This window comes from Chiloscyllium plagiosum, chromosome 4 (genome assembly GCF_004010195.1).
Source record: "Chiloscyllium plagiosum isolate BGI_BamShark_2017 chromosome 4, ASM401019v2, whole genome shotgun sequence".
Lineage (NCBI taxonomy): Eukaryota > Metazoa > Chordata > Chondrichthyes > Orectolobiformes > Hemiscylliidae > Chiloscyllium > Chiloscyllium plagiosum.
This window is the reverse complement of record NC_057713.1, coordinates 11,824,705-11,851,716: the sequence shown is the minus strand read 5'-3', so window position 1 is coordinate 11,851,716 and position 27,012 is coordinate 11,824,705. Positions and strand designations below refer to the sequence as shown.

Here is a 27,012-nt window from a genome sequence, read left to right as displayed (position 1 = left end):
CAACAATACTCAAATTCTCTATTACAAATGACTAAATATATTTTAATTTATGTACTGTCACTGCTGTAATAAAAATATGGTAACCAATTTGAGCATAGCATGGTCTCACAAGTGAAAATGATTTTGATGAATAATTGAACATTCTTTTGTGATGTCAATTGAGGGAGGGACACTAGGAGAACTCCCCAGCTCTTCTTTGAATAATGCCACGGAATCTTTGTTTGTACACTTCGGAGGGCAGATTAGGATTGATTTAAACTCTCATCTGATAGCATGTCTGGTGGTATATGACTCCCTCAGTGCCGCACTAAAGCTTCAGCCAGGATTATGTGCTGATTTCTGATAATTTTGAATACTATCTGAGAAGTAGATAACTCAATTTGGAAGCAGTATTTGAATGCTAGATTGATTGTGTACTAGATCCTAACAACACAAGACATCTATGCAGGTTTAAATGTTAAAAATCCCAAACAGTTTCTCACTTAACAGCTCTTCTACCATCTTAGAGCTATCAAATCATTGCATTTCATGTTTACGATATAACACCAGGCAGAAGATTCATAAGATCCTGACGAAAAACTCACACAGTTGAAACATGAACTTTACAAAGAAAATTGAACAGGCAATGTATTTAAGTACTGTTATAAGAAGCAATACTTACAAGTACAAAGAATATCTGTATTTTGTGCCCATAAATTTCATAGGAATCTACAAAATGATATTTTTGTATGGATGTGGTAAGGTATGGCAAGAAAGCAGTAGGGTTGATTTGTAGTGCTTATGGATTAAAGTTTGGACAATGTAACTTTGCCTGAAGCAGGATCAAATCTAATAAGTAGCAAACCCTATACAGGATGCAGAATGTGAACTGAGCTGGTCTCAATGCAGATCTATGTTGAACTTGACAGACATCAAATGCAATGTAACTGTAAATAACACAATTTCTCAATTTTTGTTTTGACAGAAGCTTGGCAAATAACAACCTTAAGACACTTCCAAAGGATGTATTCAAAGGGCTGGATGCCTTGACTAATGTGTAAGAATGACCTGTAATTATGATTGTGTCACTCATCTAATAGTATTGCAAACATTTATGCTAAATAATGTGCCATAAGGCTCACTGATATATTATAATTTATGAAAGAATCGGGGAGGCAGGTAGAGTTAGCTCAAAATGGATGCATGGTGACTCAGTGGTTCGCACTGCTGCCTCACAGCACCAGGGATCCGGGTTCAGTTCCAGTCTCGGGTGACTGTCTGTGTGGGCTTGCACATTCTCACTGTGTTTCCTCCGTGTACTCCAGTTTCCTCCCACAATCCAAAAAGATGTGCTGGTTAGGTGAATTGGCCATGCTAAATTGCCCATAGTGTGAGCTTTAGTCAGGGGTAAATATAGGTAGGGGAATGGGTCTGGGTGGGTTACTTTTCGGAGGGTTGGTGTGGCCTTGTTGGGCTGAAAGGCCTGTTCCCACACTGGAGGGATTCTAATTCTAATGTGGATTTTCCAAATTTGCCAGCTATGTTTCACTCTACCTGATTTTCAGTTCCATTGTGTAAAACTGGCTACTGATTCACTGTTGCTCAAAGATCACCCCCACTATTCTCCTTCCCACCCGAAGGCTCTTAGGGCTATTATTTTGCACAATGTCTACTGAATCCAAGAGATTGTGAGTTTTCAGCTTTGAGAGGAGTGAAATATTTTGGGGGCATAAACAGATTTGTAAAAGATTGCTGCACAGTCATTTATACTATTTCACTGCATCAAATAAAACTGTGGCAGGATATCGAGAATCCTTGTGGAATTTGGTCATAATGTGCTTTAGACAAATCTGGTTCTGAAATATATAAGATCTGAATGGAGTCTGGCAATAAAATTAAAACCCACAAATACAATGAGCATATACTCTTTGCGCAAAACTTAATTAGATAGTGGAATATTTGCAACATTGGGCATCATGGTGGCTCAGTGGCTAGCACTGTTACCTTACAGTGCAAGGACCTTAGGTTGGACTCCAGCCTTGGGTAACTGTCTGTGTGGAGTTGTATGTTCTCCCTGTGTCTGTGTGGGTTTCCTCTGCTTTCTCCGGTTTCCTTCCACAGACCAAAGATGTGCAGGTTAGGTGGATTGGCCATGTTAAATTGCCCATGGTGTCCAGAGATGTATAGGTTAGGTGGATTAGCCATAGGAAATTCAGGGTTATAGGGATAGGTTAGGAGTTGGGTCTGGACGGGATGCTCTTTGGAGGTCTGGTGTGGATTCGGTGGGCCGAATGGCCTGCTTCCACACTGTAAGGTTCTCTGATTCTATGCCTCCTGATGTACCACTGCAAGGTGAGCAGAATCATTTCAGCAACCGAATAAATGGTGATTTCTACTATATTGTGTTTAGTGTTATGGGCTGGAGATAGGTAGAGTGGAGGTTGGTTAGCTCAGTTGGCTGGGTGGCTAGTTTGCAATGCAGAGTAATGCCAGCAGCGCGTGTTCAGTTCATACTCTCTGAGGTTACTAATGAAGGCCCTGCATTTCTAACCTCACTTTCTGCCCGAGATGTGGTGATCCGCAGGTTAAACTCAGAACCAGTCATCTCTCCTTCTAATGGGAGTGCAGCTCTATAGTCCTCTGGGATTGTGGCAACATTACCATTTAGGAGATTGAAAGAAGACATACAGAAGCTCTAGGTGCCAATATTAATATAACAGGGATTCAAGGTCAGTATTCGAGCTCCAAGAGCAATCCGCACATTATTTCGTTCATCAAGATAATTTTAAACAAATCCATCTGGCAAGTCATGACAAGGTTGGTTAACTGCTCATTTTACACTGAGAAGGGAAAGGGCAAAATAGATTGGTCGAGTGCTTGCCTCCATTCCAGATGCTTTAGATGATGACCTTGTTTCAGACAATCACCACATGTAGCTGGATGTTTCAATGATGCCAACCACCTTCCATCTTGAGAGGTATCACTGCTGTTGGCTCTCTCCCTGATGATAGGAAGTGAAGGATCAACTGCTTTAGATTTCACATCTGCGAGATTACTTATATCCAGCGTGTGGTAGAAGACCCTCAGAACAGGTTTTTATGATTTTGAAGGATATACATCTACCTTGGGTATTTGCTACTTTGCAAATTTTGATGAATTTTCAACTATCATTGGCTACAATAAGAGCATCTGCTTTGTACAGGCTTTCCTTTGGCACTTGAAAGTGTGAGCTAGCAGCTCGGTTTTAAAACAGTTCAGTCGTTTCTTGGTCACTATTACTAACTTTTAAATTCCAAATTAATTTTGTTTAAACTTCGAGGCTGCTTGTGGGATTTGAACTCATGACTTCAGATTATCAATCCAACATAATACTACATTACCATTCTAATTAAATTGAAAATAGTTTTCTGATGTCCTCAGTGTCAGTCATCTACCTTTGCCAATAATTTCAGGTCTCTGGCCAGGAGTTAGGAGTTAGTACGCTTGGAAAAAGAAAAACAAATTGCTGGAGAATCACAGCAGGTTTGGCAGGTTTGGAAAACAAAATTAAGTCCAGTGAGCCTTCTTCAGATGTATTAGAACTCTTGGGCTTCTTAGTTCCAAATTATTTCTTCCATCTTCAGTGAAACAGTCCTCTTGCCATTTGTAATCTGAGTGTTTAACGGGTGGAATTTGCAGAGTTATGTCTGTCATATACCAATAGTGATACTGCTGGTTTTGAAGGTCGAGGATCAACACAGCACAATGCTGCTTGATTTGGCTCTGAGTTTGGTGGCTCAGTTGGGGAATGTTTTGGTCATCAAAGGGCATGACTTCTGAGAATTTGGGTGACAATCTGGCATTAACAAAGTTGCAGTCTTCGTGGTACAACTTGCATTTCTTTCAACGGGCCTTGAGTGTGCTGCATGAGAAATTTATTTATTTGTTTGGTTATTGTACGTTTGCAGAGGCTTTGATTTGGTTCATACTTGCACTTCACTGGTTAGTTATTTGCTCACCAGATGGCAGCTTGGAGGGAGCATTGAAGGTAGCTTTGGCTTCTTAAATTTGGTAAGGCTTAAACTGTACCAGTTTCAGTTACTTATTGTACCTTGGCTCTGCTGAGATTCCTCAAAGTTTAGAGCAGAGCAGAGGTTAGTGGGTGCATGGCTGAACACAGACTACTTGGTTTGGATTTTACAGCATTCTATTAAGCTGAGTCAGCAACTCACCTGGTACACATCACACACTCCTAATTATTATTACAAATTATTGTTCTACTCAAGCCATATCCAATAGGAATGGTCATCAGTTTTCAGGTTCCAGACTTAAACATTTTTTAAGACTACAATTTAATCCCCCAGTTAATTGATGACTCTTGAAGCAAATGATTTTGAATTTAAATAATAATTTGACGAATCTCTGGATATATATATAATGATTTGGGATTAACCTCAATAGAGGCCTTACTGGAAGATTTGGAAAAGAATTGACAAAAACAGAGGGTCACTTAGACATTTCTTGCATTTCACTGCTGTCTTTAAAACCTCTTTGCTTTGATTACAGGAGTGCAACAGTATAAATAATTGCATACAATTTCAGTGTCCCTCTTCAGTCAATTAATATCTGGAGAGTAAGTCTTTTTCATGACTCATGTACGGCTTACCCATCTAATTATTCTGATGCTATTGAGAAGTATTTAGTTCTGTGCTGAGAATGCCTTTATGAGATTTCCTCCCACAATCTAGGATTGCTAGGAATTATCCAAGTAGTTCTTGTGTCTTGGTGAATTAAACCTGAGACATTAACAACATAAAGGTAAGTACCTTTACCTCATGTTTTATCATGGAACAGAAAAAGTGAAGGCATTCTGATGTGGAACTGATTTGCTAAAACGTGATTACAACTCCTGTAACCAATTAAAAAGAAAACTTTTCTTTCTTGATGTATTTTAAAGAAAGTAAAGCAGAAAGAAACTTTGATCAATATCCAGCTAAAATTTATCAGAAAAAGAAGTGTTTGAAGAAGAGTTATGTTAAATTGACAATTGATTGAGAACACTCATCATTGCCCAACCATTAACATTAAAAACATACTCACTTTTTGTTGAGATCGCTGATCCCAGGCAACTTACACTAGCTGGAGGCTGATTTTGGTGCATCGGATTTGTCAGGAGCTTGGTGTTAATATAATGACATAACACTAATTGATGAAGTTCCATTTAAAATGAAGTGTTTTCTTAGGATAAGGATGGATACTGGGTGGAAATATTGTGCGGGGAGAAAGTGAGGACTGCAGATGCTGGAGATCAGAGCTGAAAATGTGTTGCTAGAAAAGCGCAGCAGGTCAGGCAGCATCCAGGGAACAGGAGAATCGACGTTTCGGGCATAAGCCCTTCTTCAGGAAATATTGTGCTATGAGCAAAAAAAATCATTAACAAGTACTTGTATTACATATATGTAATAAATTCATGTGTCTTTTATTTCCTTTTATCCCACTGAACTTTCTTTACTTATAGCAATTTTGCATCATTCTCTATCATAGAACCGATGTTGTGATGTGGACCTGTTTAGCTAAAGTTCAGTTACAATTATTGTAAAGCAATTCAAGAATGAAACTTTTTTTCTTTTTTGATGTCTACTTAAGACATTGGTGAAGAAAATGAGTTGGTTTATAAAACCATTATGTTGTCGAGGCACCTTTATAATTTATATTCCCATAGAATAATCAGATTTGGCAAACAGAAAACAGTGCCTGTTTATTCAATAAATTAAGCAAGGTTTAAAAAAGGTATTTTGGAATTGCTTATTTGACTTCCCTGTATTTCTCATTGATGTTGCAAGCTTAGTACTCAGAAAGCTTGGGAAAGTACAGCAGCTTAATTTTATTGAGAACATTTACATGCAATGAGACTGCATTGCTGAGCTTTTAAGCCTGGCATTTTCAGTCTGTGTAAATACTTGTTTTCAGGAGCAGGAAAGCTGATGTTCCTCCATCAGCTGTGAATTTCCAAAGACCATTTCTCAACCATAATTATGTTTCATTGCAGAGATCTTAGAGGGAATTCTTTTCATTGTGATTGCAAACTGAAATGGCTAGTGGCATGGTTAAGCAGCACAAATGCAACGGTTGATCAGATTGACTGTGCCAGTCCGGCAGAGTATCAGGATGATAAAATTAATAATCTCTCACTGAAGGAATTCGACTGCATAACTACAGGTGATTGCAGCAAATACTTCATCAGGATTAAAACTGAACAGTCTAATTTACACATCAATTAATTTCTGCCTTTTTTATTCTTTCAGAATTTGTCCTTGATCAGTCTCTACAGTTTCAGTCCCTTTCCATTGAAGCCTTCACTTTCATGAATGATGCCCATGTTGTTATTGCTCAACCTATCGTGGGGAAGTGCAGCTTTTTTGAATGGGATCATGTGGAGATGGTTTTCAGAAATTATGACAACATTATTGGTAAAATAGTCAGCTCCCTGAAACAGTGATCTGTGTTGAAATAATAATGAGCTGTTGAAGCTTCCTTGATCCTTTCCCCTCTAAACCACTAACAGCCCAACATGTTGGTTCCCATGTCAACTAATAATGGTAACAGTTCCATCTTTACATATTGCCCATCTCTTGTTCCATTCTGGTTTATTGAATATCTCCTCAGAAAAAAAAACCCTTTACTCCAAGGTCCATGCAAACTACTGTCCATCTTAAACCTAAATTTTCTTTCCAAAGTCTTCAACTGTGAGGCTTTTTTCAATCCTGTTTCCACCTTTTCCGGAACTGCATGCTTGAATTCTTGGAATTAGGTTTACACCTCTAACATAGTGCTTAAACAGCTATTATCAAAGTCACAAATGACAAAAGTAACCATTCCTCCTCAACCTCCCTTCAGTTTTGACATCCTCCTCGAACTCCTCTCCATAATTATCCAGCTGGCTGGGATTGTTTTTACCTTGGATCCCATTCTTATTTTGGTTTCATTCATTAAGGGTATATGGGAGCTGCTGATTGGGTCAGTATTTATGATAAATTCTTTATTGTCTTTGAGAAGGTGGTGGTGAAGTGCCTTCTTGAACTGCTGCAGTACACCATAGTGCTTTTAGAGAGGGAGTTTCAAGACTTTGACTCGGTGATGTCTTGTAGCTGAGATGACTGACCCACCACCTTTCTGCTAAGTGTGATTCCAAGCAGCAGGGAGTTAATCTCTGATTCTGGAGTCATTGATTCCAGTTTTGGTAGGGCTTTCTGATGCTATGTCTGGTGAAAATATGGCCTTGATGTCAGGGGCAGTCACTTTTATCTCATCTCTGGAGTTCAGTTCTTTTGTCTATGTTTGAACCAAGGCTGTAATAAGGTCAGGTGCTGAGTGGCCCTGGTGGAATACAAATTTAGCTTCTGTGGGCAGTGAGCAGGATATTACTTAGCAAATGCTGCTTGATAGCACTGTTGTTGACAGTATCCATCAGTTTATTGATAACCAAGAATAGGCTGAAGGCCCAGTAATTGGCAAAGTTAGGTTTGTCCTGTTTTTGTATACAGAATATACCCATGCAATTTTCCACATTGCTGGCTAGTTGTCATCATTATAGCTTTACTGGAACTGCTTGGCTAAGGGCGTGGCAAATTCTGGAGCACAGATCTTCAGTACTATTGTCAGGGCACATAGTCTTTTCAGTATCCAATGCCTTGATTTGTTTCTTGATATCAAGTAGAGTGATACGAACTGGATGAAGAATAGAATGTGTGATACTAGTGGAATCCAAAGGAGGCTGAGAACATTACAATTCACACCTCTGGCTGAAGAGATTTTTATTCATTGATGGAATGTAGACATTGATATGTGTGCTAGTGTTTATTGCGTATCATGAATTGCCCTTGAGAAGATAGTGGAGCACTGTCTTCTTGAATTCCTCCTGTCCATTTGCTGTGAGGGAGGGAGTTCTAAGATTTTCGCCCAGTAACACTGAAGGAATGGCAATATAAATCCTACATAGGATGGTGAATGTCTTGGAAGGGAATTTGCGGGTGGTGGTGGTCCCATGTATAGGCTGCCTTTGCCCTTCTTGATGATATTGGTTGCAGATTTCAAAGGTGTTGTCTAAGTTGCCTTGGTGAACTTCTGCAGAGCAATGTAGAATGGCCAATTGTGTATGTGCTGCTGAAAATCAAGCCTCCCAGTCTTTTCACACTTCCCAGCATTTATAGTCCTGCAAATTACAACAATTGAGGTACCGATCCAGGCACTTTTTAAAATAGTTGAGGTTTTCTGTCTCTATTCCCCCTTCAAGCAGTGAATTCCAGATCGCTAACACCCTTCAGGTGAAACCACATTTCCTAATCTCCCCTCTAATCTTGCTACTCATCACTTTAAATCCATGTACTCTAGTCATTAACCTTCTTGCCAAGGTCCTTCCTATCCCTCTATTCATGCCCCTACCACTTTTATATTATCTTGACCGAATCTACTCTTTGCCTCCTTTGTTCAAGGCGAACAACCCCAACCTGTACAATTTTTCCTTATGGCTGAATTTCTCCAAACTTGGCCACATCTTCATCAATTTCCTCTGCACCCTCTCTAGTGCAATTTTGTTATAAGGTGAAAAAGATTGCGCACATCAGTCAAGTTATAGAAGGAGTAAAACAGATGCCTCCCTGGCCATTGACCCCTATAATGATGGCGGCTATAAACCCAGGGCCTAACTCCAAAGAAAGTCGTGTCAGCACCAGATCAGTGTAAACATGGGACCAGAAACTTCTTCATTGTGGTCTGCAACCCACACCACATCTTTGTGAAGCCTTCTTTCAGACTCAGTAGCTCCATCGGTCCTCACTAACTTGTAGATGGTTCATACTGTTTTTATTCAGCACTGGTGATGGATGTTTGTGGATGTGGTGTCATTCAAATAGGCTGCTTTGTCCTGGATAATATGAAACTTCTTAAATGTTGTTAGAGTTGCAGTCATCCAAGCAAGTGGACACTATTCCACCAAACTCTTGGGACTTGTGCCTTGGTAGTCAGGATCTGGGAATCAGTGCAGGATTCCTGGCCATTGGTGAGTCCAGTTCAGTTTCTGGTCAATGGTAAGCCCCAGAATATTGATAAAGGGATTCAGTGCTGGTGATGCTATTGAATGTCAAGGGATGACAGTTAGATTCTCTGTTGTTGAAAATGGTCAGTGTCCAACATTTGTGTGACATGAATGTTCCTTGCCACTTGACAATCAAACCTGGATATCATCCATTCTTGCTGCATTTGAAGTCGGATTGCTTTAGTGTCTGGGGAGTCGGGAATGATACTGAACTTATGCGATTATCAACAAGCATCCCCACTTCTGATTTTATGATGGAGGGAAGATCATTAATGAAGCACCTGAATATGGGGTGGGCCAAGGCCACTTGAGGAACTGTTGCAAAGATGTCAGGCTTTGCCTGACTTCCAAAAACCACAAGCATCTTCTATGTACCAGGAATGACTCATAGAGTCATAGAGATGTACAGCACAGAAACAGACCCTTCGGTCCAACTTGTCCATGCCAACCAGTTATCCTAACCCAATCTAGTCCCAGCTGCCAGCACCCGGCCCATATCTCTCCAAACCCTTCCCATTCATATACCCATCCAAATGCCTTTTAAATGTTGCAATTGTACCAGCCTTCACCACTTCTTCTGGCAGCTCATTCCAAACACGTACCACCCTCTGAGTGAAAAAGTTGCCCCTTAAGTCACTTTTATATCTTTCTCGCCTTACCCTAAACCTATACCCTCTAGTTCTGGACTCCGCCAACCCAGGGAAAAGACTTTGTCTATTTATCCTATCGATGCCCCTCATAATTTTGAAAACCTCTATAAGGTCACTCCTCAGCCTTCAACCCTTGAGGGAAAACTGTCCCAACGTGTTCAGCCTCTCCCTATAGCTCATATCGTCCAAAGAATGAGAGGTGATTTCATTGAAACCTACAAAATAATTAAAGGGATAGACAGGTTAGATGCAGATATGATGTCTCCTTGCTTGAGGTGTCTCAAACCAGGACCTGCAATTAAAAATAGGGATGCAGTGGCAAACCGAGATGAGAATTCTTTTATTCACAGGTGGCCAATCTTTGGAATTCTGTCCCCAGAGGGCTGTGAAAGCTCAGTTTTTTAGTCTATTTAAAGTGAAGATTGAGAGATTTCTGATTACCAATGGGTGCAGAGGGTTTTGGGATTGAATGGATAAAAGGCATTGAAGTGTTCCGTCAGCCATGATGCTATTGAATGATAGCATGAGGCTTGAAAGGGTGAATATTCTTGTCTTGTTTCTACATGCTTATCAGGACGATAGCCTTCTTAATTGCTTGCTTCACTTGCATATTAACTGTCCTTGTTTCATGCAGAGGGTATGTACTCTTTTCTCACATGAAATCACCCATTACCTCATGATTTATGAAATTATGCCTCTGCTTTAAAATTCTTGTCCTGGTTTGCATATCATTCCATGACCTCATCCCTCCCTATCTCTGTAACCTCCTCTAGCCAAACATGCCCTCTAACTGAACCTACATCCCTCTAATTCCTGACTCGTGCATATTTCCAATTAATTGCTGCACCCTTGGTGACTATAGCATCAGCTGCCTGGGTCTCAGTTTTGAAATTCCCTCCCTAAAGATGGCAATTTCTCTTTCATTGTTTAAGACACTCCTTCGAACCTACCTCAGTGACAAAACCTTTGGTCATATGCTCTTAAAGTCTGCTTTTAGGGTTCGAATATCATATTAAAATGCTCCCATGAATCATCTTGAGATATTTTATTTTGTTTAAGGTTGTGCATGTAAATGCAAGTTGTTATAGTAACCTGTCCAGTTTTAGGCCTGACAATTTGAGATCGCTGTGCTCCTCAAATGATGGCCTCTTCCCTGTCTCTAATTTTGAGTGCTCTGTCATATCCTAAATTCTAAAAATGTTTCCCTAAACCTCTGTGTTTCTCTATTTCATTTTCTTCTCAAAGATGCTCTTAAAACCTGTGTATTTGACCAAGACCTTTTAAGTCTGGAGATCACAGTGGGTCAGGCAGCCTCCATGGAGAGAGAACAAGAAACATTAGCTTACTCTCTTTCCGTGGATGCCGTCTGACTCACTGTGATCTCCAGCATTTGTTCCTTTCAGCACAGATTCCAGCTTCTGCTATAATTTGCTCCAACTTTTAAATCTGGATTGGTGTGAAATTTTGTTTTTAACATCCTTGGGTAACTTTACTGCTTTAAAGACATTTTCTATGCAAGCTGTTAATTATTAAAATATTTTCCCCATTCTGGGGCCCTATTCCAATTATTCCAACAAAAAAAATGACAGCCTGAACAATGATAAGTGTTAGATCCTTTTTTTTCTCTCTGCACATTAATAACTAACCTTCCTTCTCCTGATGTAGGCAGCTCCACTGTGTTTTGCAAACCACTGATCATTAATGCTCAGCTGTTTGTTATTGTGGCCCAGCTGTTTGGTGGCTCCCATATCTACAAAAGGGATAGTTTTTCCAACAAGTTGATCAAGATGCAAGACGTGGACAACTTCAAAATCAGAAAACCCAATGACATTGAAACATTTGAAATAGAAGGAGAGAGGTACTTTGTGATTGCAGACACATCAAAGGCTGGGTCAACTACTGTGTACAAGTGGAATGGGAATGGCTTCTACTCCCATCAGAGTCTACATTCTTGGTTCAGAGACACAGATGTGGAATACCTTGAAATAGCAAACAAGCCACATTTAATCTTGTCAAGTAGCTCCCAACGTCCTGTCATCTTCCAGTGGAGTAAAAGTCAGAAGGAGTTTGTGTGGCGCACGGATATTCCAGACATGGAAGATGTGTATGCAGTGAAACATTTTGTTGTCAATGATGATCTCTACATTTGCCTGAACAGATTCATAGGTGACTCCAAAATGATGAAATGGGAAAACTCCCGGTTTGTGGTGAAACAATCCTTTCCTTCCCGTGGTGCCATGGTTTTTCAACCCCTCAGAGTAAACGACTGGCAATACGCTATCCTTGGGAGTGACTACTCCTTCACCCAGATCTACCGCTGGGAAAACAATAAAGAGAAATTTGTAAAATTCCAAGAACTAAACATCCAGGCTCCACGATCATTTACATATGTGGTGACAGACAATCGTGAGTTCATGTTCAGCTCAAGTTTCAAAGGAAATACACAAATATACAAACATATCACCATTGATTTGAGCACAATATGAGAAAACATTCAAGTCTATTTAAGAATCAGTGAAATGACATCTTAAAAGCAGCTTTGGGTAATAATACTTACATGGACATGATAATGAAACATATGCATGATTTATCATTGTTCCGCAATGAATGCTATCAGGTTCTGGTTTATTGGGAAAAATATTTCTATTTCGAGTGTTCATTTTCCCAGTTTTCAATTGCATTACACATAGTGGTTTCTGAACTCTTACCGTGACACAGTGAGCAATTAACTGTTGTACTTTGCTGATACAAGCTGTAAATATTTGTGATCATACCTGTTACTACAGCCAATATTGAGATGCACATTTTCATTTATTTATTCTACTGAATGAACAATCTTACAAATAAAATATTTACATTTTTGTGCTGTTTTTAACAAAAATTATTTCACACCATTAACTTCCGAAGGATAGTGTTCTCTTTACTAATGTGAGAAATATTAAATGGAAGATTTTGATTGTTCCTGTTTATATTCAATAAATATGCTTGTTTCCCAAGATATATGTTTATGATTTTGAAACAGTTAGCAAGCAGAAGTCTATAATGAATTTATTGATGGTTTCTCTATGAGAAGACTGAAAGCCTGCGGGAACTTTCTGGCGCCTTAAGTAAGACGTTGGGTGATGAGCAGTGGCCACAAGGTGGCCCTAAAGGTAATCAATTGGTTAAATCAGCCCAGCGATTGATTTGGTGATGAAACTTGGGCTCTAAAATGAAAGAATTGATTGGACTGTGACGGCAATTTTGTAATGAAAGCCATAAAGAATCAGTTTTGCGCTCTTGGCAGGATATTGCCACCCAAATTGGAAATTGAATTAACTAATGATGGTACCATGAAATCTGTTGAGGTCCTCAAAAATGAACGTGCTTGAGTCAAACGTCAACAGAAACAAGGAAAAGTCACCAGTGACTGGTAAACAAAAAGAACTGCAGTTCGATGGCTGGCTTTGATTTGGGCATGGGAGACAAGGAAAAGTCCGACCTAGATGATTGGTGTTCCTATCTATGCTTTGCACCACCACCCCCTCCCCTACCCCCACACCAACCCCCACCTATCCTGCAAGTGAATCTTAATGCGCCCCCCCGACATTATTTCAGCCCCTGCTGAATCAGCAATTCCAGAGCCCCAAGCGCCCCCTGCCCTAACTGTATCCCCATAGACTGTTCAATCTCCTGCTTATCAAACTGTTGTTCCACCTAACCCTCAAATTCCCGTTGTTCCCCTCTCGCCGACCTGTATTTTTCCCACCTGGATTTATCCCCGCTAATGTTGCTCTTTCTGCCATTGTTCAGGTTCCTGTTAATTCGGCAACTGCGGCTCATCATCAGACATATGCTGCTGCCGTAGGCACGCCTGTTGCCACACCCCCTCCTCAGTTTACTAACCCTGTTGCTTAGGACACTCGCAGTCGACAAAAATCAAAAGCTCACCAATCCTCTAAAAAACAACTTGTTCAACAATCAGAAACCCCATTGAGTTCCTCTTCCAAGGACTCGGGAGCCAAAATACCTGCATCAGGCATGTTCCCTATGAGAGAACTGCCAAACCCTTGGGTTGGTGCTCCCGGTCAAAACACCAGTATCTGTGTCTATTGTCCGTGGAAGCCCCATGAAATTATGTCCATTCTCAGTAATGGGCCATACCGGCATCCAAGGCTCCTCAACAGTTTGTTGATTTCCTAAACAGCATAATTAAAGTTTATGATGGCATTGCCCAGGACCTTTGGGCCCTTATTCAACAAATTCTTACCTGTACTGAATATGCCCATTTCACTGAACGCACTGGTTACAATGATTTCACTGCCCTCTCCAATGCTATAGCTCACAATCAGCAGCAACAGGATGATATCCTTACTGCTGCATCCGCCATACTTGCAAACCCTATTGATCTTACCCGTATACTCAAATTTCGCCCCAAGGTAAGGAGTCTGCTGAAGATTTCCTTGAATGATTCCAAGAATACTATGAGTCCTGTTCTGGGGATCAAGCCTTGTATTTTCATGCTGTCAATCTCTATATAACTCCATGTTATTAAACTGTCTGCCACCCTCTGTCGCTACAGCGGTCAAGACAAACACCCTGGACTGGGTCGATGCTAATCCTAATCAACTCCATCGTTCTATTAAGGCTTTGTGGAAATATCTGAGCGAAGACAAAGCTCCAACCCACGTAAAGTCAGAATTTGCCCAGGAGGAGACTTCTCAACAACTATCTGTGCGTTGCAGTGGCGGCCCTGCACCCATTCAAGGCCACAGTCATGGGCGTGGCTGAAGGGCCGCTCACAGGGAGTCCCCTCAGGGCTGTTTTAATTGTGGCAATCCATATCACTGGGCTCGTGACTGCCCAACCCGAGGCTGCTTTATCTGTGGCCACCCTCTTCATTGTGCCTCTAATTGCCAAAAAGGGGGGAATTAAGGAAGCACATATGGAAATTACCCTCAGGACCCCTGACAACTGGGGGAAATTCTCTAATAATATCACCCTTTGCTACAAGCAAGAGGCAGAGGATGAGTCACTAATGTTTTGCAAAAGAACCCCTTTTCTCAATGACTAGGTAACTTTCCCTTACAGTCTGTGTCTTCCAAGCAGGAACCCACAGCTTTACTTAAAGTTGGCAACAGATGGTATCCTTTTCTGACTGACACAGGGGTCTCAATGTCTTCTGTGAAATCTGACATGAACCTTCCAATCTCTAAGGAGACAAAGAAATTATCTGGCTTTCAAGGAGAAACACACAAATATCCACTTTCTGATCCAGTTCCTCTCTATTTCCAAGGCTATTCCCTGGATCACCGCTTTGTGATCATTACCACATTATCCTGCAATCTAATGGGATGAGATCTGTGTGCTTTCCAAGTAAAGCTTGCCTGCTCCATGATGGTGTCCAACTTGATTCTAACTCAGCTGAGCACCAATTGTACGTGTCCACTAAACCCTGATGGTGGTCACTTGACCTTGACCCCCAAGGGTCTGAAAGTCACAGCACCCTTGCTTATGATCAGACAGGCCAAGACAAATCCCTTAAAGATTTCTTCAGCGACTTGATTGGTACTGAATGGACTATACAGATCTTGGCTCGGGTCACCGGTCCAGAAGGCGAAGCAGATTTTGTTCAAATACTCTCTCACCTGTGGAAACAAGGTCTCAGCCCCTCATATCACCCGGAAGGTTAATCCGCCTCATCGAGCTAAGGACCTGGGCCCCTTGGTCCACCTTGTAGTCACCAGGGCTGATCCACACTGCTATCAGCTGCAAACATTCCAAGGAGGGATGTCTATCCTCTACTATCCAACTACCTCTCACAATGCCACACTCCGGCACCATGAAGGTCGAGATATTTTGATTTAGTCCACCCTGATGTATGGGCCAAAACATCCTCCGTGTTGGACTCACAGATTGCAAACTCATTCAGATTGCTCTCAAACCAAATGTTAATCTACTATCCATCTGCCAATGCCCGCTGAAACAACAAGCGATACCGAGCCTTACTGTTTTAATTGATGACTTTCTCCACCAAGGCATTCTGGTCCCTTGCCAATCACCCTGTAACACTCCAATTATGGCTGTCCTAAAACCTGGCAAGCCTGACCAGTAGAGATTGGTTCAATACTTAAGAGCTATCAACGCCATTGTGCAGCCTCATCATGCCCTGGTCCCAAATGCAGCTCATATTCTAGCCTCGGTACCATCAGATGCTAATTTGTTTGCTGTTGTTGACCTGCAACATGCCTTTTCCTCTCTGCATCTTCATGAAGTCAGTACCTATTCACCTTTACCTTTAATGGACACCAGTTGAGGTGGACTCGACTACCTCAAGGCTTCATACACTCTCCAACCCTTTTCTCTCAGGCCTTACAGAAACAATTGCGGTCTCTAACCCTCACAGGTGGATCTGCACTGATCCAATATGTAGACGCCCTTGTTGCCAGTCTGGATGAAGAATCCAACCACTTTGATGTCGTCCTCCTCCTCAACTATCTGAAATGCCTGGGCAATGTATAACCTCCAAAAAAGGTTTCCATTCCATAACATCAGGTAAAGTTTCTAGGTTTCATCCTGTCTGCAGACTCATGCGCTCTTGAACAGAGCCACATCACTCCTATTGTCAACTTCTCAGTCCCAACAACTGCGAAACAAGTATGGCAGTGGCTGGGCATGGACAACTTCTGCCGACAATGGATTCCCAACGCTGCCCTCCTCGTTAAGATGTTGACCCCATTTACCTCCTATGAAGGTACTTCGACCTCTCCTCAGAGGCAAAGCAAGCCTTCGATTAACTTAAGCAAGCCTTGTCACAAGCTCCAGCTTTGGGCAGACTACTCTATGTCAGACTCTTCCAACTGTACTGCACTATTCTAAATGACTGTGCTTCCTCAGTTCTCACTCAACTACATGGTGATTGACACCGCCCAGTTGCCTATTTCTCTACTAAACTTGAAGTTGTTGCTTTAGGACATCCCTGTTGCACCCAAATCTTAGCTTGCAGTCCGCAGAAAACCTCACACTTCAGCAGGACATTGTTATCTACAGTTCTCATGCGGTAATCGCCCTGTTGGGACAATTGCAAACTCAACATTTGACTGCTATTTGCTAAAACTGTTATGAGGTTTACCTCTTCAACAATCCCTGACTGACCTTTAAGTACTGTACCACCATTAATCCTGCCGATTTCCTTGCACATCCCCCTTCACCCTTATCCGCTCCTGATCATGATTATTTTATCCTCATCAATGAGGACATCCAAATTCGTCCAGATCTTTCGGATGCCCCAATCTCAGATCCTGATATCAATATGTTCACTGATGGTAGTTCCTGTACTGACCATACAGGTACTCACCTTTCAGGCTGTGCAATAGTTGATGACCATGGCTCCGTCCTAGAGTCTGCTGCCTTTCAGACTCCCTTTTCTGCCCAACAAACTGAGCTTTTTTGTCCTGAACCATGCCTGCATCCTCGGAATGGGTGTTTGTGTTAATATTTACACTGACTCCCGATATGCTTTTGGGGTTGTGCATGATTTTAGATAACTCTGGAAAAACAGAGGTTCTTGACATCATCTGGTACTCCCATTTCCCACTGCCAGCTTGTCTCAGATCTTTCAACCGCACTCCTGCTCCCAAAACAAGTTTCTGTTATCAAATGTACTGCCCATACTACTGGCCAATCCCCTGTCGACATTGGTAACCATGTTGCTGATGATGTTGCAAAAGAAGCCTCTCGTGGCCATCTTTCGTTCTCATCGAAAATTGGAGACAGAACAGTCTGGAACCTCGATGGGAAGAACTCTCCAGATCCTCCTAACCACCCCAACTGTTGTTAAGGTCGCCGGGCGCTTCGCCTGGGTTCATCTCCATCATTGCAAGGTCTTCGTACGAGTCCCTTCCAAGGGGGGAGATGATGGAGATGGAAACGACGAACTGAAAGAGGAACCGGAATCAAACCAGACTACTAAGATATAGCTGCATGTTTCGAATAGTAATTATTCTTCTGTTTTAGATATCCCAATTCTTGGTCCAGATATAACCATTATGATGAAGATTGAACTTACCCTGCTATATGGACTTGTCATCCCCAGCATTGATGCTCAAGAAGGGACCGTTTACCCGTATGATGCTGAGCAATCAGAGACTGTGTACCATTTATGCCAGAAAGATGTCCTTGTGTGCCGAGAAACTGATTCCTTCGATGCATGGAACGTTACCAAGAATGACTGTCGCATCTAGAGGATCAGACAGTTCAGTTCAGTTACAGACCAAGTCTGAATGGTCCTTATCCTGTCAAGGTGTTGTGTGCCAGTTTGATTTCAGTTGTGCTATGGGCGGCCCTAGTAAACTTGTCCCCATTCAAATAGGTCTAAAAGGGGGCAATGTTATCTTGCACTAACAATCTGTTTCTTCAGAGTCATAACAAAATATTTGGTTGGGATGAAGTGGTCTGTTACGCCCTTACGTCAGCAAAAGACTCTTTGACCCCTTTCCCCTTCCCAAACCCCAATGAAGGAGTATGGAATGCTTCTAAGATATTTATGGAACATAATATTTCTGTTGACTATTACTTATCCCCATCTGTTACTTGCTTATGGACTTCCTCTAATAAGTCTGGGGTAGCCTATCCAAATTGTTACAACAGTAAGGGATGGGGGTTAATTTATGTGAATGTGACCAAGACTATTCCATGCATTATGATGAAATGTACCAACCGCTACTGCTCCCTTATGTGGGCTCACATCTCATGTGAATGCCTATTGGATGTTGCTGGTTTCAGGCCCTTTGTGGTATGGGTAATGGCACCCCCCTTCACTATGAGACCCCTAATGGCACCTTTATCTTCCCAATTGTGGGATGTAAGGAACCATTCTGGGACAATAACGGTATTCCGAAATACCCACCTCTTTTTATTGAACAGCTTTCACCCTAAGCGCTCAGGACAATCATACTTTGTAGCCATCAACTACCCATATATTTGGGGAAGTCACAAATACAGGCCTGCTTCTTATTACCCGGTTACTATTTTTTCAGCCAAGGCAAACCAACCAACCTCCTTGTCCTTGATGAACTAGGTACTCCCCATGGTGTTCCCTTTCCAAATCCCTGGGAATGGGATTGGAGTCTCCCAGTCAAACGTTCAGTCTTACCTGAATTCTGCGCACAGTGGAGGGTTGCTAAGGCTGTGGGCACCACTAAAGCTCAGTCTGTGGGTACACATTTCTTAGTACTTTTTCCTATAGGTCTGCAGGAATTATTAGCCATCAAAACCGAAATTATCTCATTTGCAGCCTCACCCTCTTGGGCAACGAGACGAACGCGGCCTTAGCAGGAGTTGAGAACATGTTCTCAGATTTACACCTATTTTCCCAACAAAACTGGTATGCCCTTGAGTACCTACTTGCAAAGTAGGTTGGGGTTTGCACCATAGTTAAAGGCAAATGCATGATGGGGGTTACTGATCTCATCAAGAATATTACCAGGCATGTAGATAACATCTGCACCTTCGACAGTCAGATGACAAAAGGCGCGGGATGGGAAGACTGGGGCTTTGTCTCATGGTACAACTGGTTGATAAATCTGGCCATGTATATTGGTATTGTTTTAATTGTCTCTTTGCTGGCATTGCTAATGTTAAATGTATTATTGCTAAGCTAATAACTTCTGTTGACAGCATCGGATCCCCCCAGAAAATGCTTCTTCTCCATCCAAATGAAGGTGAGGCGATGCGATTGCCTACCCCTGTTTCCTCGGAGGAGGAAAAGGAGCGTCCATTCGATTGGACTGATCTAATCTGTGCCCTCCCATCCTATGGTGTGGTCATGGAATGACCAAAGTGGGGAGATGAGCAGCTGAAATCTGAATACACGCTGAAGTAATGAGTTGTAGTCAGGAACAGCTATTTAATACATGCTCTTACTAACATAGGTAGCAATAAAATGGCTTCTTAATGCAAATAACGTGACAAAATGGCTTCTAGGCTGCAAATTGACAATTCTGCTTAAAGTTGCACAAAATGACTTTTAACCCTGCTAAAAGCTGAACTGATCACAGTCTGTCTCTACAAAGATTAGCAGACAATGCTTCCTTTACAGCATAGAAATAACTAGACTAAACAAGACATTACTAGCCATCCTAACTGACCTTGCAAGTGCAGAGACAGGGTTCGCGACGTAGGAGTACTTGGATGTTGGAAAACAAGGTTAGTTCCCAGGAAATATCATTGGGCTAAGTTGCTGTCAATAAAGTCAGTTCATTAAAATTGATTGGTAATTGTTTGATTGTGCTCTGTGATTATGGACTGTACTTCTCTCAAAAAAGTATTAAAATGTCTTTGTCTTAAGCCATGCGCAGTTTCTCTGAGGAACATGGATGTGTTTAATCTCTGTGTTACTGGACAACCTGTGCCCAGCCACAACTGAATAAAGTGTGAAATCTTACAGAACCAGACCAAATTGCTAGTGTTTATTGACCAATCATGGAACCAAGAGACCCCTTCCGTGGTGGTTTTCCCATATAGCTGGTGTTCCAGCACTTTGAGATGGATGTGGTTATAGGTTTAGAAGCTGCTGTCTAAGAGGTTTGGGTGAATTTCTGCAGTGCAATTTGTAGATAGTATACACTGCTGCTACTGAGCATTGGTGGTTGATGGAATGAATATTTTTTGTGCTAAACAAGCAGGCAACTTTGTGCTGGACTTACTTGAGAATGTTATCTTTGAGAGTGTGAGCACTTTAAGTGGAATTGTTGACTAAATTTGTAGAAGCATGCCGGGATAGTTGACTCATAATTACTACATAGCTATGGAGAAGGAGAGGATTAGGCAAAATGGGAGAATATTTAATTGGGGAAGAGGAAACTATGATGCGATTAGACATGAGTTAGGAAGCATGGACTAGGAGCAATTGTTCCATGGTAAAGGCACTATAGACATGTGGAGACTGTTTAAGGAACAGTTGTTGCGAGTGATGAATAAATATGTCCCTCTGAGACAGGCAAGAAGGGGTCAGATAAAGGAACCTTGGATGACGAGAGTGGTGGAGCTTCTCGTCAAAAGGAAGAAGGTACCTTACATAAGGTGGAGGAAGCAAGGGTCAAGCTCAGCTCTAGAGGATTACAGACAGGCGAGGAAGGAGCTCAAAAATGGTCTGAGGAGAGCCAGGATGGGGCACAAGAAAGACTTGTCTGAACAGATTAGGGAGAACACAAAGGCATTTTACACTTATGTGAGAAATAAGAGAATGGTCAAAGAAAGAGCAGGGCCGATTAGGGATAGCATAGGGAATTTGTGTGTGGAGTCTGAGGAGGTAGGGGAAGCCCTAAATGAGTTTTTTGCTTATGTCTTTACAAAAGAGCAGGTGTGCATGCTGGAATGGATAGAGATAGAGGAAGCTGATGTGCTGAAAATTTTGTCAAACATTAAGATTGACAAGTCACCAGGCCCGGAAAAGATTTGTCCTCGGCTGCTTTGGGAAACGAGAAATGCAATTGCTTCGTCACTTGCGAAGATCTTTGCATCCTCGCTCTCCACTGGAGTCGTACCTGAGGACTGGAGAGAGGCAAATGTAATTCCTCTCTTCAAGAAAGGAAAAAGGGAAATCCCTGGCAATTACAGACCAGTAAGTCTCACGTCTGTCCACTGCAAGGTGTTAGAAAGGATTCTGAGGGATAGGATTTATGACCATCTGGAAGAGCATAGCTTGATTAAATGCAGTCAACACGGCTTTGTGAGGCGCAGGTCATGCCTCACAAACCTTATCGAGTTCTATGAGGATGTGACTAGAAACGTTGATGAGGGTCGAGCTGTGGATGTGGTGTATATGGACTTCAGCAAGGCATTTGATAAGGTTCCCCATGGTAGGCTCATTCAGAAGGTCAGGAGGAATGGGATACAGGGGAACTTAGCTGTCTGGATGCAGAATTGGCTGGCCAACAGAAGACAGCGAGTGGTAGTAGAAGGAAAATGTTCTGTCTGGAAGTTTGTGGTGAGTGGTGTTCCACAGGGCTCTGTCTTTGGGCCTCTGTTGTTTGTAATTTTTATTAATGACTTGGATGAGGGGATTGAAGGATGAGTCAGCAAGTTTGCAGATGACACAAAGGTTGGAGGTGTCATTGACAGTATAGAGGGCTGTTGTAGGCTGCAGCGGGACATTGACAGGATGCAGAGATGGGCTGAGAGGTGGCAGATGGAGTTCAAGTTGGATAAATGCGAGGTGATGCATTTTGGAAGGTTGAATTTGAAAGCTGAGTACAGGATTAAGGATAGGATTCTTGGCAGTGTGGAGGAACAGAGGGATGTTGGTGTGCAGGTACAAAGATCCCTTAAAATGGCCACCCAAGTGGACAGGGTTGTTAAGAAAGCATATGGTGTTTTGGCTTTCATTAATAGGGGGAATTGAGTTTAAGAATTGTGAGATCTTGTTGCAGCTCTGTAAAACTTTGGTTAGACCGCACTTGGAATACTGCGTCCAGTTCTGGTCGCCATATTATAGGAAAGATGTGGATGCTTTGGAGAGGGTTAAGAGGAGGTTTACCAGGATGCTGCCTGGAATGGAGGGCTTATCTTATGAAGAGAGGTTGACTGAGCTTGGACTTTTATTATTGGAGAAAAGGAGGAGGAGAGGGGACCTAATTAAGGTATACAAGATAATGAGAGGCATAGATAGAGTCTATTTCCCAGGGCAGAAATGGCTAACACGAGAGGTCATAGTTTTAAGCTGGTTGGAGGAAAGTATAGAGGGGATGTCTGAGGTGGGTTCTTTACACAGAGAGTTGTGAGAGCATGGAATGCGTTGCCAGCAGCAGTTGTGGAAGCAAGGTCATTGGGGACATTTAAGAGACTGCTGGACATGCATATGGTCACAGAAATTTGAGGGTGCATACATGAGGATCAATGGTCCGCACAACATCGTGGGCTGAAGGGCCTGTTCTGTGCTGTACTGTTCTATGTTCTAAAGTACTGACCAGTATGACTTTGTAGGAGCATGTGAAATAAACTTTTGACTGTTTATACAGCAAGAGAAGTTCTTTACCCTTCCCGAGGAAAAACACTCACTCAAAATATTGGAATTTCAACTGTTACTGCAGTATCAGAAGACAGCTCCTGCTTGGGTTATAGCTATGGAACATTCTTACAGAAATGTATAACTGTGTATCATGCTGTGGTTGGGTGTATAAAAGTGTTGTAGATGTCTGTAATCAAAGAGTCAGCATGGCTGAGAGCAGTGTTTAGGGTGACTGTGTTGCTCCCAAAAGCTTTTGTCAAATAAACCTGTATCTGATTCATGGCTAAGACATTTTGGTATTATTTTATCAGCAACAATGGAGATAATAGATTTTCAAAATAAAAGCCCCGGGCTGGGATTGTATTGTCGACCCCCTAATAGTCAGAGGGAAATTGACAAACAAATTTGTTAAGGAGATGTCAGTTATCTGTAAGAATAAAAGGGTGGGTATGGCAGGGGATTACCAAACATAGACTGGGACTGCCATAGTGTTAAGGGTTTAGACGGAGAGGAATTTGCTAAGTGTGTACAGGAAGATTTTCTGATTCAATATGTGCAAGTACCTACTAGAGAAGGTGCAAAACTTGACCTGCTCTTGGGGAAATAAGGCAGAGCAGGTGACTGAGATGTCAGTGGGGTGCGCTTTGGGACCAGTGACCATAATTCTATTAGTTTTAAAACAGTGATGGAAAAGGATAGACCAGATCTAAAAGTTGAAGTTCTAAATTGGAGGAAATCTAATTTTGGCAATATTAGGCAAAAACTTTCAAAAGATGATTGGAGGCAGATGTTCGCAGGTAAAGGAAAATGGGAAGCCTTCAGAAATGAGATAACAAGAGTTCAGAGACAGTATATTCCTGTTAGGCTGAAAGGAAGGCGAGTAGGTGTACGGAAGGCTGGATGATGAAAGAAATTGAGGGTTTGGTTAAGAAAAAGAAGGAAGCATATGTCAGGTATAGACAAGATAGAACAAATAAATCCTTAGAAGAGTATAAAGGCAACAGGAGTACACTGAAGAGGGTAATCAGGGCAAAAATGGGACATGAGATATCTTTGGCAAATAGAGTTAAGGAGAATCCAAAGGGTTTTTACAAATACATTATGGACAAAAGAGTAACTGGGTAGATAATAGGGCCCCTCAAAGATCAGTAAGGTGGCCTTTGTGTGGAGCCGCAGGAGATGGAGGAGATACTAAATGAGTATTTTGCATAGTTATTACGGTGGGCGGCACGGTGGCACAGTGGTTAGCACTGCTGCCTCACAGCGCCAGAGACCCGGGTTCAATTCCCGCCTCAGGCGACTCTCTGTGTGGAGTTTGCACATTCTCCCCATGTCTGCGTGGGTGCTCCGGTTTCCTCCCACAATCCAAAAATGTGTAGGTTAGGTGGATTGGCCATGCTAAATTGCCCGTAGTGTTAGGTGAAGGGGTAAATGTAGGAGAATGGGTCTGGGTGGGTTACGCTTCGGTGGGTCGGTGTGGACTTGTTGGGCCGAAGGGCCTGTTTCCACACTATAAGTAATCTAATCTAATATATACTGAAGGGAAATAGAGGGTGACATCTTGCAAAATGTCCATATGGGAAATAGAGGGTGACATCTTGCAAAATGTCCATATTGCAGAGGAGGAAGTGCTGGATGATTTGAAACACATAAAAGTGGATAAATCCCTAGGGCCTGATCAGGTGTACCCGAGAACTCTGTGGGAAGCGAGGGAAGTGATTGCTGGGCCCCTTGTATCATCAATAGTCACAGGCGAAGTGCCGGAAGACTGGAGGTTGGCTAACGTCGTGCTACTGTTTAAGAATTAACAATGAGGACTGATGAGGGCAGAGCGGTGGACATGATCTATATGGACTTAAATAAAGCGTTCAACAAGGTTCCCCATGGGAGACTGGTTAGCAAGGTTAAATCTCATGGGATACAGAGTGAACTAGCCATTTGGATTCAGAACTGGCTCAAAGGTAAAAGACAGAGAGTGGTGGTGGAGGAGGGTTTTTCAGACTGGAGACCTGTGATCAGTGGAGTGCCATAAGAATAGGTGCTACTTTTCGTCAATTATATAAATAATTTGGATGTGAGCATAAGAGGTATAGTTAGTAAGTTTGCAGATGACACCAAAATTGGAGATGTAGTGGACAGCGAAGAAGGTTACCTCAGATTACAACGGGATCTTGATCAGATGGGCCAATGGGCTGAGAAAGTGGCAGATGGAGTTTAATTCAGATAAATACAAGGTGCTGCATTTTGGGAAAGCAAATCTTAGCAGGACCTATACACTTAATGATAAGGTCCTAAGGACTGCTGCTGAACAAAGAGACCTTGGAGTGCAGGTTCATAGCTCCTTGAAAGTGGAGTCGCAGGTAGATAGGATAGTGAAGAAGGCGTTTGGAATACGTTCCTTTATTGGTCAGAGTATTGAGTACAGGAGTTTGGAGGTCATGTTGCGGCTATCCAGGACATTGGTTAGTCTACTTTTGGAATATCGCTTGCAATTCTGGTCTCCTTCCTATCGGAAGGATGTTGTGAAACTTGAAAGGGTTCAGAAAAGATTTACAAGGATGTTGCCAGGGTTGGAGGATTTGAGCTACAGGAAGAGGCTGAACAGGCTGGGGTTGTTTTCCCTGGAGCATCGGAGGCTGAAGGGTGACCTTTTAAGGTTTATAAAATCATGAGGGGTATGGATAGGATAAATAGACAAAATCGCTTTCTTGGGTAGGGGGCATAGGTTTAGGGTGAGAGGGGAAATATATAAAAGGTACTTAAGGGGCAACTTTTTCATGCAGAGGGTGACACGTGAATGGAATGAGCTGCTAGAGGAAGTGGTGGAGGCTAGTACAATTGCAACATTAAAAAGGCATCTGGATGGGTATATGAATAGGAAGGGTTTGGAGGGAAATGGACTGGGTTGTGGCAGGAGGGACTAGATTGGGTTGGGATATCTGGTGGGCATGGACGAGTTGGACTGAAGGGTCTGTTTCTGTGGTGCACATCTTTGAAGACTGACACATTGAGTGAACATAGTGATAGGTGAAAGGGTAAATGTAGGGGAATTGGGTCTGGGTGGGTTGCGCTTCGGTGGATCGGTGTGGACTTGTTGGGACGAAGGGCCTGTAAGTAATCTAATCTAAAAAAAACAACCGGAGAGACTTCTAAATTCTGAAATGCAAAGAGACGTTCTTGATGGCAAACATCTCCTTTGGAGATGTGGCGGGTGAAAGTAAAAACAGAAACACTTGGAAATGTGCTGGTCGAAACTGGAAATATATTAAGGTGTACACGACCAGTTGAGTGTATGACCACCAACTTCTAAGTTTTACTGTTTCTGTTTTGTCTTTGCGGCTGCATCACACAGTGCAACACGATGCTTCCACTGAAGCAGGACAACATTTCACAGAGACATTCTCTCCAGTTTATATTTGATTAGAAGGGGAAAGGAGGAAGTGGGTCTTGGGGACGGGTGGGTTGGAAAACTGTGAAACACATTTTGGAAATTGGCACGGGTACCATGGCGTTTACTGGGAGGCTAACGGCCCATGATGGACCTCAACTTGCTGCTGGTGGGATCTTGGAAAAGCGCAGCAGGTCAGGCAGCATCCAAGGAACAGGAGAATCGATGTTTCGGGCATAAGCCCTTCTTCAGGAATGCAGAGGGTCCTTTCCTGAAGAAGGGCTTATGCCCGAAACGTCGATTCTCCTGTTCCTTGGATGCTGCCTGACCTGCTGCTCTTTTCCAGCAACTCATTTTCAGCTCTGATCTCCAGCATCTGCAGACCTCACTTTCTCCTCGCTGGTGGGATCTTGCTGTGCACTTTCCCAACTAAAAAAAATCACCGCATAATGGGCTCCAGTTTATTGCAAAATATACGTACGTCCCTGCCTCTTGGGTGATTTGCACAAGTCAACGCACACATCAAGGTCAGTCTGGCAGGAGATGCTCTTGATTGAGGAGGCAGTCGCCTTGGTAACCGTTGTCATGGGCATGAACCGGAAGGAGAGCTCGGGGAGGTCAGAGGTTGTTCGCTAATCGGAAGTCGCGTGAACGCGGTGAAGTTGCCGTTGTCTCTGATTTAGTTCAGGAAGGAGGAGGAGGTGGAGGCCTGAGTGACCGGGAGCCAGCGAGCGATTGATTGACCGAGGATCGGGTGGACGGGCCGAAAGTCCAGGTATGGACCGTGGGGCCGAGGGGGAAAGTAGCGCGCGGCATTGGGGGCGTGGGGAGGATGTTATTCCGTCAACAGAACCTTCAGTGTAGTGCAATCACACCACATCACTGCACAGTGAGAGAGGGGGTGGGGGGAGGGATGGACCCGGCGGGTCTGCAG

General features: G+C 42.6%; 1 protein-coding gene and 1 pseudogene across 1 annotated transcript in view; both read left to right on the top strand.

Annotated features, from left to right (window-relative positions):
• The window catches only part of LOC122548844 (leucine-rich glioma-inactivated protein 1-like), a 29,731-nt gene extending 17,038 nt beyond the window's left edge, over nt 1-12,693 (top strand). Inside the window, exons 6-9 of the mRNA XM_043687692.1 lie at nt 965-1,036; nt 6,008-6,177; nt 6,264-6,428; nt 11,368-12,693. Of these exons, the coding sequence (XP_043543627.1) occupies nt 965-1,036; nt 6,008-6,177; nt 6,264-6,428; nt 11,368-12,188 (1,228 nt within the window). The 3' untranslated portion in view covers nt 12,189-12,693. The remainder of the gene's footprint in view (nt 1-964; nt 1,037-6,007; nt 6,178-6,263; nt 6,429-11,367) is intronic.
• A 6,440-nt stretch (nt 12,694-19,133) lies between these two features.
• LOC122548765 overlaps nt 19,134-27,012 on the top strand; it is an 18,362-nt pseudogene continuing 10,483 nt past the window's right edge.